The sequence below is a fragment of the Tachyglossus aculeatus genome, chromosome 13 (assembly GCF_015852505.1).
Source record: "Tachyglossus aculeatus isolate mTacAcu1 chromosome 13, mTacAcu1.pri, whole genome shotgun sequence".
In the NCBI taxonomy this organism is placed as follows: domain Eukaryota; kingdom Metazoa; phylum Chordata; class Mammalia; order Monotremata; family Tachyglossidae; genus Tachyglossus; species Tachyglossus aculeatus.
The window spans coordinates 15,975,728-15,990,640 of NC_052078.1; the positions used below are offsets into that span (position 1 = coordinate 15,975,728).

At 37.7% G+C, this 14,913-nt stretch overlaps 1 protein-coding gene across 1 annotated transcript in view; it reads left to right on the top strand.

Annotated features, from left to right (window-relative positions):
* KIF5B (kinesin family member 5B) overlaps positions 1-14,661 on the top strand; it is a 51,532-nt gene extending 36,871 nt beyond the window's left edge. The window contains exons 17-26 of the mRNA XM_038755438.1: positions 1,978-2,095; positions 2,211-2,272; positions 2,367-2,476; positions 3,060-3,161; positions 4,801-4,861; positions 4,949-5,020; positions 5,137-5,241; positions 6,435-6,651; positions 7,417-7,549; positions 12,179-14,661. Of these exons, the coding sequence (XP_038611366.1) occupies positions 1,978-2,095; positions 2,211-2,272; positions 2,367-2,476; positions 3,060-3,161; positions 4,801-4,861; positions 4,949-5,020; positions 5,137-5,241; positions 6,435-6,651; positions 7,417-7,549; positions 12,179-12,185 (987 nt within the window). The 3' untranslated portion in view covers positions 12,186-14,661. The remainder of the gene's footprint in view (positions 1-1,977; positions 2,096-2,210; positions 2,273-2,366; positions 2,477-3,059; positions 3,162-4,800; positions 4,862-4,948; positions 5,021-5,136; positions 5,242-6,434; positions 6,652-7,416; positions 7,550-12,178) is intronic.
* Positions 14,662-14,913: the final 252 nt, after the last annotated feature.

The following is a 14,913-nucleotide window of genomic DNA, read 5'->3' on the forward strand; positions in this document are numbered from 1 at the left end:
CTCGGCCCTTTGGATTTTCCCCTCTTTTATCGTATCTGGCCATGTGACATTCAGTTATCACCCTGAAATCAATAATAATATTTCTACCAACTTTCATGGCTGAATTAGATAGTTTTTTGAGAAGATAAATTGTCAGAACATTCTGATGTACCTCTTAGCAGCCACGGATTGAATCAAATTGTCAGTGTTAAGTGGAATGGATTCCTTTGAATTTCCATTACGTTGCAATTACATAAATAATTCATATTTCAATCAGTTTTATTAGTAATCCTTGCCTTATATTTTCCCAAGTGATAAAATGGGGCTGCAGAGTTTGAGATCCCAAAAGAGAGAGCGCAGTTTGCTTTGTACTTTGCCAATTTAAAAAATTTTGGGCATTAATAGGTATGTTAAGTCTGTCTCTCATCTACCCCATTCCCCCCAGACTATGAGCTCATTGTGATCAGGGATTTTCACTCTATTGCTGTATAGTACTTTCCCAAGCACATAATACAGTGCTCTGCACACAGTAAGCGCTTAATAAATACCAATGAATGAATGATGTGGAATACATATATACATACACTCTATATGTAAAATTTCTGATTTTATCTCATAACTTATGGCCAATAGAGGGGATGTATTCTGCCTGGGCTACTTAGTATATTATAAATTATAGAACTGTAAGGATTTCTTAAAAATTTTCAAGTAATTTTTTGCATTTATTTGACAGTGAAAAGGAAAAATGGAGTAGGTTCTTTCTTGGCTTTTGAGTAGTATTTTGTTTGGTTTCATAGGTGACTTTTTAAAGTAGCTGTTCTTGTACAATTCTAGCTTCTTGCTTCCAAGTTGTTTGGTTATACTGGCAATAATAATACCATTTAGAATGTGTGTAGTGCTTTTTCATTAACTTTTGTCTTCATACAGTCCTAGGAGTCAGGGAGAAACAAGGGGAAAGCATCATGACCTAGTCAGAGTCAGAGGACCTGTGTTCTAATTCTGGCTCCTCCCCTTGTCTGCAGTGTGATCTTGGGCAAGTCACTTGACTTCTCTGTGTCTATTACCTCATCTGTAAAAATGTGTAGTAAAACTGTGAGCCCCATGTGGGACAGGGAATGGGCCTAACTTGTTTGTCTTGCATCTACCCCAGCGCTTAGTACAGTGTCTGGCACATAGTAAATGCTTAACAAATACCATAAAAAAAACCCAAGTAGTAACAGTAAAAATAGTAATAACAGTAGTATGTTTGTCAGGCACTTACCATGTGCCAGCACGGTAGTGCAGAGGCTAGACACAAGATAATGAGGTTGGACACATTTCCTGTTCCACATAAGGCTCACAGTCTGAGGGAAGGAGAACACATATTCCCAATTTTACAGTCGAGGAAACTGAGGCACAGAGAAGGTAAGCGACTTTCCCAAGATCACGTAGCAGGCAAATGGCAGAGTCAGGATCAGGTCCTCTGACTTCAGACCTGAGCTCTTTGCATTTGGTCATGCTGCTTTTCTAGCCTAATATTTTCCTATTTTACAGAGGTGGAAAGTGAGGAACAGAGGATTTAAGTGATTTGTCTGACATCACACAGCAGGTCACTGTCAGAGCTGGAAACTTGAATCCAGGCTCATTTTCTTTCATAATGCCTCTCAGTAATATTTCTGGGCCACCACTAATACTACAAGGATTCAGTCCCAAAAACTGTTCCTGAATTTAGGTAATAGAAATTTGCTCTGTCCTCCAGCTGTTACCTGTCTTAAGGATACTATGAGTGGCAGGATGGGTAGAGCAGGACAACAATTCAGCTGCTTACATATAAACATCAAGAACAAGAGCATATCCATTAGGGCTTATTAACTGGTTTTTAGAGGTCAGGATGAGAAGCTGTAGACTGTAAACCTGAGACTTTGGTTAAGAATATTAAGTATATTTGAATGTATTCAGTTTTTTTCTTACTCTTTTTACATTTCTAACTTGATGAATCTCATGTTTTGTCCCTGATAGCATGAAGCGAAAATCAAGTCCTTGACTGAATACCTTCAGAATGTAGAACAGAAGAAAAGGCAGCTGGAGGAGTCCGTTGACTCCCTTAATGAAGAGTTAGTTCAGCTTCGGGCCCAGGGTATGGAATACTTTTCAGATGTGCCCCATTTTCCATATTATATGCAAAGTCTTTTGAACTAAAAGCATTTCCCCTTTTTCTCTTCTCTTGTAATCCCTGTCCTATCTCCAAACAGAGAAAGTGCATGAAATGGAAAAGGAGCACTTGAATAAGGTTCAGACTGCAAATGAAGTCAAGGCAAGTTCATTTTTAGGTTGCATTCCTATGTACTTTGTACCGTTATTCATTTTTGACCAACCCACTAAGGAGAATTCTCGTAAAATCTTTTCAGCAAGCTGTTGAACAACAGATACAAAATCACAGAGAAACTCATCAAAAACAAATTAGCAGTCTGAGGGATGAAGTTGATGCGAAAGAGAAACTTATTACTAACCTTCAAGAGTAAGTGACTTTTTTTTTCTTCCATTGCCTTAAAACTGTAGCTCCTTAAGTCTTCATTTAAAAATTAGCTTCACCACAGTTATGTATTTTAAGAGATTGTGGGGAATGCCTGGGCAGGAATCTGGGATCTGTGTATTTGAACAACTTAATTTTTAATGTTAAATATTTCTCTAGCTTTGTTTTAGTAAATAAAATCGTTAACAATCCCTCTTCTGCCTTCAGGGTAATAGTTCCGGTCCACCTTTTTTTTGGACTAGTTATTCCTTCCCTATATAGAGGTATTGAGGTTTTTTTTTTCCATATTAAATACCAACCTCCAGAGGGTTAACCTCCTTCTACATGGAATAGTCTGTTTCAGCATTGCAAAATTGTCTTCAACTCCCTGTTTGTTTAATTATTAGTCTTTAAATCATATTTTGATTGTGATCGTTCAGATCTGTGTGTTTGCCTACATTTGTTGTACATTTCAGGGTAAAGTGAGTTCATTTATTTTGGAAAGAACTGAAAACTTCCTATTAAATTCCTCTTTCCAATATACTAAAATAATTGAACACATTTACATGCTAATCTTTCTCTTTTTCAGCCAAAATCAGAAAATGATACTGGAGCAGGAACGTTTGAGAGTTGAGCATGAGAAATTAAAAGCTACAGATCAAGAAAAAAGCAGGAAATTGCATGAACTTACGTAAGTGAGGGTTTCTGACAAAGCCCAAATTTGAGAGAGTTTCTGTTGAGGCCCAATTTGAGATTCTCAGTTATGTTATCAAGCAACAGAGCATACCTGAATCTTTTACATTTATTTTTGCACTGTATTAGATGAACGTTCATGTATATTTTTTTAATTTTGGTTCTCTTACAAAATGCTCCAGATATTAATCCACCTTGTACGCCAAAACTGGTGATAATCTTTCTTCTACCTGACACTAGCAAGAACAATAACTTATCTGGTATTTTGGGGTACCGAATGAGGATTTAAGTCCTTGATCTCACTCTCTTTAAGCTGTTCTGCCGCAATTACCTAAGGACTCATGATACTAAAGAATGTTCTGTGGCTTTCTGCTGTACTTGAATTTGATTTTTTTCTCGACTCCCAATGGAGGATTCTTTTTTATGGTATTCGTTAAGCACTTACTATGTCCCAGGCACTGTACTAAGCAGTGGGGTAGATACTGTGTCAGGTTGGACACAGTCCATGTCCCACATAGGGCTCACAAGTCTTATCCCCATTCTAGACTGTGAGCCTGTTGTGTAGGGACCGTGTCTATAGGTTGCTGATTTGTACTTCCCAAGCGCTTACTACAGTGCTCTGCATACAGTAAGTGCTTAATAAATATGATTGAATGAATTTTACAGGTGAGATAAACTGAGGTGCAGAAAAGATTTGCCCAAGGTCACATGACAGACAAGTGGCGGAGCCAGAATTAGAACCCAAGTCCCTCCAACTCCCAGGCCCGTGCTCTATCCACTATACCACATTGCTTAGACAAAAGCTATTTTAATTATCCCAAGTGTTTTTGCTAAAAACATAGGGGTCTGTTGAACAAATAATTCCTTTGTACTTAGTTCTCTATTTTTACTAATTTTACTAATAACATTTTGTAGTGTAAATTTTGTATAGGTCTTTCCTCATCTCTATTCCACTTCCTCCACCATCTGTCACTTCTGTATCATTTAAGCACTTGGATATTAACACCAAGTCTGTCTCCCCCTCTAGACTGTAAACTTGTGGGCAGGGAATGTGTCTGTTGTTGTGTTGTACTCTCCCAAGCACTTAGTACAGTGCCGTGCACACAGCACTCAAGAGCCCGGGCTTTGAAGTCAGAGGTCATGGGTTCAAATCCCGGCTCCGCCACTTGTCAGCTGTGTGACTTTGGGCAAGTCACTTTACTTCTCTGGGCCTCAGTTCCCTCATCTGTAAAGTGGGGATGAAGATTGTGAGCTCCATGGGGGACAACCTGATTACCTTGTATCTATTCTCACGCTTAGAACAGTGCTTGGCACATAGTAAGCGCTTAACAAATACCAATAATAAGAAGAAGAAATGCGACTGATCACACAAAAGTCGTGATGACTTAGATTTTCAGATATAGTAGTAGCTATTGTATTTATTGAGCACTCACTTGGTACAGTGATCTGTATTAGGTGTTTGGGAAGTACAGAATACAAAGTGGGTGACACATGTTCTCTGCTCACAAGGAGCTTACATTCTAATGAAGGTAAAAAGTTCATTGCACTATTTCCAAACTTCTAAACTGTACTGAAATCACTTGAGTTATTTGTGCACTAAAAATATCTAAACAGGTATTTTTTCTTCATATGTTTAGGGTTATGCAGGACAGACGGGAACAAGCAAGACAAGACTTAAAGGGTTTGGAGGAGACTGTGGTAAGCAGTCCTTAAAAACTTAACTTTTTGTCACTCATAATAATTTGAAATTGTGAACATCAGCAATATCCTTGTTCTAATTTGAAGGCAAAAGAACTTCAGACCCTGCACAATCTTCGGAAGCTGTTTGTCCAAGATCTGGCTACCAGAGTTAAGAAGGTAACATATAGTGACTTTGAATAAACTTTGTCTTAAACATTCATAAACACAATTTTTCAACTAATTTGTCTTTAGTTTCATGAATGTATAGATAAATATTTTATTTCTTTACTCAGAGTGCTGAGATTGATTCTGATGATACTGGAGGCAGTGCAGCCCAAAAACAGAAGATATCCTTTCTTGAGAATAACCTTGAACAGCTCACAAAAGTGCACAAGCAGGTAATAGAACTGAAAGTTAGATTTTTAAAAATATTATGAGGGTATTGTTTTATGTTTTTTGAGGGTAATGCATTTTTACGGGTTTTTTTATTTAAAAAAATAAACAAACAAATACAACTTACAGAGAAGTTAACTTCTGTTACTCATAGGCAAACATAAATACAACTTACAGATAAGTTAACTTCTGTTACTCATAGGCAGCATCAGAAAGATTGACTTATAAAGAAGTACTAGTTCTTTTTCTTAGCCAACATTTGAAGAGTAAATTATGCCAATCTGAATCTCCTAAAATAGTGTGTTAGGTCATATAGATAAAGAAAATCAAGACCAGTGTGCTTTTGATTCTCTCCCACCTGACATTGTCATTATCTAAACTTTGGAAGGATTCTATTGACCTATTTTAGGAAGGGTGGACAGTTTGAAGGTCACAGCCAAGTGTGATGATGAGTGGTTTTATTTCAAAAGTATGGGGTAAGATAACCATTGGGATTGGTCCTGGGCTGCAAAAATAACTTGAGAACATGCTCTCAAATGTTTTGGAAAACAAGAATAAAATTCTAAGTGACTTAGATTAATTGGCAACTGCCTACAAAAACAGGATTAAATTAAATAAGGATAAGTACAGGATTACAGTCTTAGAATCAGAAAGCAAATAATATCAATAGAGAATAAGTACAGCAAAAAAGAAAAAAGATCTGGAGCTTATAGTTGCCTAAAAGCTGAATATGTCAGGATTGTTATTTTTAAAGCTAAAATGCTACTGGAGAATATTATGTTCAGTTTTGCTCACTATACTCCAAATATCTGAAGGAAATGGAGAGGGTTCAAAAATGAGTGGTTTAAAATTATTAAAAATATGGGAAAAATATTTTAAGGAAAGGTTGAAAGAATTAATAGTTCTCCAAGTCTACTGAAAACAGAAAAAGAGGTAATGTGCTTAAAGCAAGAGAAACTTCTGGTTGGCCATTCTAAAAAATGTTTGGTTTTCAGAGAGCGATGGGCTTCTGAGGCAGTTTCTAGAAGAGTAGCCAACTGTCATCCTGAGTAGTTTAGTTTTTTATTAAGGGGGACTTAATGAGATGATTGCTACTTGTTTTCGTTTATCTGAAAACTGTGATAGAGCTTTTCCCCAAATACAGGAAATGTTTTCAGGAATGGAACAATTCATTTTATTTTCCTTTACTAATCCCCAGTTGGTACGTGATAATGCAGATCTTCGTTGTGAGCTCCCTAAACTGGAGAAGCGACTTAGAGCTACAGCTGAACGAGTTAAAGCATTGGAGACTGCACTGAAAGAAGCCAAAGAAAATGCATCTCGTGATCGTAAACGATATCAACAAGAAGTAGATCGTATTAAGGAAGCAGTCCGATCCAAGAATATGGCCAGAAGAGGACATTCTGCCCAAATTGGTAGGTATAGGAAGTATTTTAAAGATGCCTAATTGACAAGACCTGGTCTATTTGAATAGGAGAGGATTTATCGTGTTTTCTCTTAATCAGAATATTAACTGAGATTTTTCTAATGAAAAGGAGGCATTTGAAAATTTCGCCTCTTTGTGCCCCAATGTCCCAGTGTTCAATTAATTGTAACTAGTAAAAGTATTTAGAGGACCCTTTATTTTCAGTGGAAACTGATTTCCACTGAAAACCTCGTCAGATTATATGAATTTTCACAGCCTGTGATTATTTTTTTTTAGGCTTGTCTGTTGATAAATCAGAATGGTTTTTGATATTAAAAACATTTGTATGATCCCCTTTCTAACCATGGAGTAAGTAGTAATATAGTTTCCCAAGTTAAAGTTTAGGTTTCTTGGTAAGATACCATTTAAGCCTTTTTTAGGGTGATTTTTCCTTTTGGAACAAGAACATGACTTTAACTGCGTGGCAGTTTCACCTTTAAAGGTAGTCTAAAAAAACAAGCTACTGGGAAACATTTTTCTCCTGAATAGGCCTACGGCACGTATTCCTGAGTGTAACTCACGGACAATCAGACATCCAGAAAATAGTCATATAGCTTTTAATGAAAGGGCACATTAACAGTTGAATAACAATATTGTTAGGTGTGAGCAGTTTGAAGTTATATTGAGCAGTCTATAGACTACCTGTAAAATCTGTAAAGAAAGGAAATGATCAAGTGGAATGTGCTGTTCTAAAATCATTCTTGTCTTCATTTAGCTAAGCCTATCCGTCCAGGGCAACATCCAGCTGCTTCTCCAACTCATCCAAGTGCAATTCGTGGCGGAGGTGCATTTACTCAAAACAGCCAGCCTGTTGCTGTGCGCGGTGGTGGAGGCAGACAAGACAAAGTGTAAGCATTTTTTTTTTCTTGGCTTGTGATTTTTTGTAGCGTGCAACATGCTCCTTTAACACTGAGAGAGAACAACAGTCCTGACTAAAGCACAGCCTCTTAAATTAGTGGCTTAAGAATTTTTTTTCTCTGGGTGTTAGTGAGGAGAAGGGCAGCCTAGGTAAAATGGTTGGCATTAAGATTTTTCCAGTAGTTATATTATAGCCACAAAATGACTCTTTCTAGACTGCTTAGATGATCAAATAATTGAATGGTGATTTGACTGTTTTATGTGACTGTTCATTGCTAAACACTTTTATAAAGTGCAGCATGGCTCAGTGGAAAGAGCATGGGCTTTGGAGTCAGAGGGCATGGGTTCAAATCCCGGCCCCGCCACATGTCTGCTGTGTGAACTTGGGCAAGTCACTTAACTTCTCTGAGCCTCAGTTACCTCATCTGTAAAATGGGGATTAAGACTGTGAGCCCGCGTGGGACAACGTGATCACCTTGTATTCCCTCCAGCGCTTAGAACAGTGCTTTGCACATAGTAAGCGCTTAACAAATGCCATTATTATTATTATTATAACTGAAATGGTTATTAAAATAAATCTTGATTTTTGATTAGTGGAGCAGCATGAAGAAAAGCTGGTTAAAGCTCTGAAGACCTAATAGTCCCAGCTGTTTTAAAAAGTGGGTAGCTATCATGTAAACTGCACTACTCTCAGGTTTTACATAAGTGAATTACTTCTGAGATTCTGGTCTTTTTTTTAAAACCTTAATTTGACTCAGGTTATAAATTAAAACAATAGTCCCAGCAAGATTGACAACCAGTCTTTCAACTAAGAGGTTAAATTGACAGTGTAATTGCTCTTGCCCAAATCAGCTAATTCACTTTCTGTCTCCAATTTGGGAATTTGCACCATCAGTTGGAAATGTCTCTCTTTCTGTACATGGAATTAAAACTGAGAATTGGTGTGAGGGTGGTTTTTCCTGTTTACACGCCCAGATTGTATTTGTGGCAATCTGAGCCACAAAATGTTCAAACTTGAATCCTTTAGTCTTAACAGTTTTTTCAGCTGTGTTCATTATTCTTCCTTCCAAGCCCTTACTTTACCATTGCACAAACTGAAGTATTTGTTTATCTTGATGAAGAGCATCTATGGATTTATTATAAATAGCAATATGATTAAACATGTAATTTCTTATTTTTAGTAAATACTTTAAAATCTGGTTGAGGTACATTATCTCTGGTGTTCTCCTTCGGTATCCTCTAAATTTCTAATTCGACATCTCTCTGCTCTGGAGACTTGAGGTCATCTTAATTTTAAATGGCACAGTGGCAGAAAGACTGAGCCATTTTTGTGTTGTCATCTACAGTTGTGAACCTCAGGAGAAGCAGCTTACAGGATGTGGTGTAGAGCAGGCCAGTATGTAGCCCTTTTGCACTTTGCGGGCTACTGTGACGTGGGAGCCCAAAGAGCAGTTGTCGTCTAGTGTTTCTCTCTGTGCAGTAAAGAAATGCAGTATCTAAGACAACTCTGCATTATCCAGAGTAGTGGTAACCTGTCTGCTCCTCCATCTTTCCACAGCCCCAGATAGTACCGCCCTCTCCATATTTTTAGAAATTAGGTGAATGAGTAACAGCAAGAAATATTGCACTCTGGTCCCTAATGCTAGCCTCTTCAAAAGTGTATTTTGTAGATTTATATGTATTAGGAAACTCTCCAGAATGTAAAGATCTCTTGTTGTATCATTTTCTCCCTTGGAAGCAATAGTAATAGATCCCTCCAGTGACTTTTAGTGAAATCCCTTTAGGTCCTTTTCCACATCTTTCTAGTAATTTGTATGGCATCTTCTATTTTATTGATAGTGCCCTGAATATGTTCAGGGCTTTATGTTGCTAAAATGCTTAAACATTACTTAGCTCACATTGTCTCCGCAACAGTAAGGAGAGCCAGCTATTCCTGTCCCTATTTTACAGTGGAGTAAACTGAGGCAGAGTGCTTCAGTAATTTACCCAAGGACAGACTGCAGGCCATTGAGAGGCCTGAGACCAGAACCAGATGCTCTGACTCCCAGCACCGCACGATTTCCACTAGACCACAAATGATGCTCAAATGTGTGGGATCTTCAGATAACTGACAGGTTTGAGGCACATATTGGGTATCTTGGATTTAGATTTATAGCTCTTAGTTATTCTAATATGTGATATAAACCATTTCTGCTTTTTTGTCAAAAAAGGGGGGGGGGCTAGTCTGAAAATAACTGACAAGAATAGAAAAGGTGTAGAGATTGCTAGCCAATCTTGAAAATAGTCTTTTCAATAACACTCATGTTTTAATTTTCTTAACATTGTTTTGACCATGAGTAAACTTGGGAAAGAGATACGCCCATAGTCTTAATAAGTAGATTTCATCCTAATAATACTGAGGAATGCAGTGATTGCTAACTTGAATATTAGACTGTGAGCCCACTGTTGGGTAGGGACTGTCTCTATGTGTTGCCAGCTTGGACTTCCCAAGCGCTTAGTACAGTGCTCTGCACACAGTAAGCGCTCAATAAATACGATTAAATGCGATTGATGATGATATTGAAGAATATTGAACTATAAAGTGTAATGATGGCACTTTGGCCACCTGAGGGAGGTAGCTGTCTGTTCCTCAATTATTCTGTCTGTAGTAGCAACAATTTTGAAAAATTGAATCTTTTCTAGGTTTACTTTACTATCTGCTGCCTATAGGGTATATCATTCATTAATGATTTTCATGGTAAAGCAGGTTTAGTAATTATTACCCAACTAAATTTCTGATAGATGAGAATTAAATGATAGTACTTATTACAAAGTAAGGTGCCATAGTCATCTGGGAATTATTCAGGGACTGATTATATGATTTGTGAATGTTCATATGCTTTACTATTATTCCTTCCACTTTTTCACTGCCTTTTTTGTCAACTGCACTTCTCATTAACACCTCCTCACACAATTAACAATACAATTGGTTCCTGAAAACTGCATCATAAAGTAGAACCTGTTTTCTCATAGGAACTGTGAGAATTTTCTCACAGGAATGGAGGATTGGTACTATGTACTCAGTCAATTTTGAGCGGTAGTCATGTGTTTACAGCCTGCACCCTCCGCTCCTCTGCCGCTGATTTCCTCACTGTGCCTCGTTCTCGCCTGTCCTGCCGTCGACCCCCGGCCCACGTCCTCCCCCTGGCCAAGCTAGCTCTCTTCCTCCCTTCAAGGCCCTACTGAGAGCTCACCTCCTCCAGGAGGCCTTCCCAGACTGAGCCCCCTCCTTCCTCTCCCCCTCGCCCCCCTCCCCATCCCCCCAGCTTACCTCCTTCCCCTCCCCGCGGCACCTGTATATATGTATGTATGTTTGTACGTATTTATTACTCTATTTTATTTGTACATATTTATTCTATTTATTTTATTTTGTTAATATGTTTTGTTTTGTTGTCTGTCTCCCCCTTCTAGACTGTGAGCCTGCTGTTGGGTAGGGACCATTTCTATATGTTGCCAACTTGTACTTCCCAAGCGCTTAGTACAGTGCTCTGTGCACACAGTAAGCACTCAATAAATACGATTGAATGTGTTTATATTATCAGAGAAATGCTACAAAGGGGTAAGCATTTCTTCAAAAGTAAAATGAATGTATCAGCTCTCTGTCGTGACTCCAGCCAGCAATCATGCCCCAGTTTCTTTCACTTTCTCCCCTCATCGGGGCTTTTAAAAGTGTTTCCCCACTTCCCTGTGCCTCCCAAGCACCCACATCCCCAGATCTGCCACTTCCCTCTCCCCTCCTCCTCCCCACTCCCTCCACTTAGCCCCAAATCTGCCATCCTTGAAATCACCACCAGATACTCTCCTTTCTATTCAGGCCATCTCCTTGGCAGCTTTCTTTTCCCTGCTTCCCCCGGGACTGTCACAGCCACAGGGTCTGGACTGACATCGTGGGGAGAAGGCTTGGGAAGGGATAACTGCCTTGGATCCCCCTGAAGCCAGGGAAGGGGCCGGCTTGGCTGTTAAATAAGTACTTTCTGAACAGGGTTGTTTTTTGTTTTCTTTTTTTAACTCAAAAAGCTAGGAGAAAAGAACTAGGGATGCAGGGAGACTGCAGAGTTGTAGGAAGGCAGGTTCAGGGCCATGGGTAAACACTTTTTGTGGGAGAAGAAAGGGGTTGAACATAAGAGGGGTTGACCGCTGGAGAGGCCATACGGAATGGGCAGGGTTGGCGAGAGGATGGGGTTACTGGATCATCAGGTGGAGTCACCAAAGTAGTTTAAAGGTGCCCCTTACTCCAGTGAAATACTGTATTGCAGGCAATAAACAGCGCTAATAGTTAAAAAGCTCACCTCCTACAGTCACCCAGATGTATTCAGCTGAAATGATCATTTAAAAAGTTTGGAATTATCATCTGCCCTAAATCGAAGCGTCATAACTTGAGAACTCCTTGTAAGAGAAATGGATCAACAGGGTAAAAGTTGACTCAAATCAGTCAATTTTGCCATTTAACTTTGATAAAAGCTTTTTGGTTGCTGCTATTCGTATGGGGGAGTGGTTAATCTCTGGGCTTCATCCTTATCTTCCTGACCGAGATAATCATGTATTAACTATGCTTGTGGGTATCTTTTTCCCTTTTTCAGCTGCTGAAAAGTTATATGCATTATGAAGAGGATGGGATATCAACAGAGCGTCATTCCATGACACCACACTTTCCCTCTGGGGATTGTAGGATTGTTACTTTCTCTCTTTTTTTTTTTTCTTTGAAAATGTATAAATTATACCTGGCCTGTACAGCTGTTCCCTTCCCTCTCTCCCACTCCACCTTGCAAATTCTGCTGATTAATTCCCAACCCAACTAGAGTGCAATTTTGGCGTCTTGGAAAATGACAGTAACTGAAAGTGTAGCTAAATTCATTACACGGTTTGTCTTTCATGTCTTAAATTTAGTCTGCACTGTGCCAAGTTGAATGTACATTACAGGTTAAAAGAAACTTAAATTTAAAATCCGTAGTTTAATTTGTGGACATTTTCCTGTCTTAAGGAACATGTAACAATATTGAAGCATAGATTTAATGTTTTATGTTTTACCACTTTAATTATAACACTACTTATCCAACTGAATGGGTCAGGGCAGCACTGTATATTAAAGTTCCTGAAATGACAGGGTAAAAATGGATTTGTGTAGTGTCTGGAGTTGCTTCTGACAACTGTTTTTGGGCGCTGAAATACTGAAACTACAGAACTAGGGATTTTAATTTGAACAAGGCTGCTAAATTTTTTTTAATTAATTAAATGCCTGCTAATAGGTAACTTGAGTTAAGTACTAGACAATAACAGGAGTAAACCTACGTTTACATGTGATAATTTTTTTTTTTGGCAAATGAACATTTGTCCTGTTTTTGATTCTGTACACAGCATAGCTTGAGGGTTGAAAAATCCTGCTTCATTCTGATGAGCCTGCTAGCGACACAAGAATTGACAAAATGGTTATTTATCATCTTTAGTGACGTGAACTAAGACGGTGTAGAATTAGACTAACTTTTTTCCCATTGTAAGTAATGAACTGGTCGAGTCTGAATTTAGCCTTTTGATAATGAGAAATGCAAGAACAGTACAGCTAATGAAATGATGTGGACAAAGTAGACTTCAGTACATCTTACTTGGAAATTCCTGGGGTGTATTTTAAAGATCTGCTACAGTAAATCACACACTGTAATTTATTCTTGTCAAGTCTAGAAATATTGAAATGTCACTCCAAATATCTTAAGTGAGCAAGTTTTTTTCACATTTGTAAAAGTAAATGAGTGCATCGTTGGGGTAGAGGATTTTTGTTGCATTTTAGTCCATCATATAATTAGTTGTAAACTATTATAGTATTCCCAATACTTTATCAGATTGAAATGTCACGTATTTAAGTAATATCATCAATATGGAAAAGAGGGGGTCCATTTTGTGCTTCATTTTTTAGCAGTGGAGTTCTGAGAGTGGATTTGGGGTTCTATTAGTGTACACAGTGTGACATTCTATATTAAGATCTTGTTGGCAAATAGCTTTTTTAAAAAGTTTTTATATGAAATTAAATAGTTGCAGTACGATATAAGGAACCAGTCAGAAGTTTGGGGCCCTAATTGGCTTATTTTTCTATTTCCTGCTGTAATTTCCACTTTTATAATAGTTTTGGTTTGAAGGCTGAATTATTTATTTTCATTGGAAGCCAGAAATCCTTGTTGTTGCAGGTCTTCAGTAGTTGTGTTGACGATAGGACTGACAGAAGCACTCCAAACTAAGACGAAATCCTTGTTCAGCAAGACAGATGTAGGGTGATTCGCTAAGAAAGAAAATGATGCAGCATTTCTGATAAACTGAGTTCACTAAAAGGAAACATCTTTAACCACTAGCTGCATGTACACAGGTCCTCGAATTTTTACATTAGCTCAAAAACTGGCTTCCTTGAAAATATACATAAATGAAGCAGAATTTTTTCTCTTATCTGTATATGGTAGTTTCATTCCTGTAAGTAATGTATCACGGGTATTGGTGCTGAACATTGCCGTGTAATAAATTGTAACTAGCATGTAGCTCAAAATATATAATGTTTCCTTTTTATAGCTAAAAGATTTTCTTTAAACATTTTACAAAGTTTACCAAGACTTGCATCTTAAATTTTTCAAGGAAACTGCTGTTTTTTGGCTCTACTACAGTAGGCCATTTAAACAGGACAATTAGTGTTTGTAAATGAAAATCATCAACCTGTTAATGTTAAATGCAAAGCTATTTCAATTTGCAATCTCCATTTTTTTTTGCGTGGTTTTTATTTTTATTTTCCTCTGAATCGTATTGTTGGTTTAGAAGAGAAGCTCAGTGAAATAAAAGAATAATATTTATTCATGGTGATCAACTAAATTATTTTCATAATTTAAGAATACTGACTCGCTACTGTGTGTAACTCTAAATTTGACATGAGATGACAGAGAAGAGTTTACCTGTGGAATATGGAAACTTTAATTTTCAGTGTATGGTGATGCATTTAAAAATAATTGGTTTGGGGAAGACGCCATATAGGTTTAACTTACCTGCATGCTGTAAATGTATTTGTGTTTAAATAAAGAGGAAAAAAGTCAAATTTAGTGGAACTTTATTAAGAACTTGAATAGAGTAGAAAAATGTGCTAATGGTTAAATAACGCTTGCTTTATATTTTCCGGTAGTAAGACATTGGAAAAGGAGGATTTGTAATCTAAAATGTGAGCAATCCCAAACAATTCATTGTTTTTAAAATATTGACAAGATACTATTAGTTTGATTCAGTCAATGGTATTTGAGAGTTTACTGTGTACAGAGCACTGCACTCGGCTTGGGAGAGTATAATCTATCAG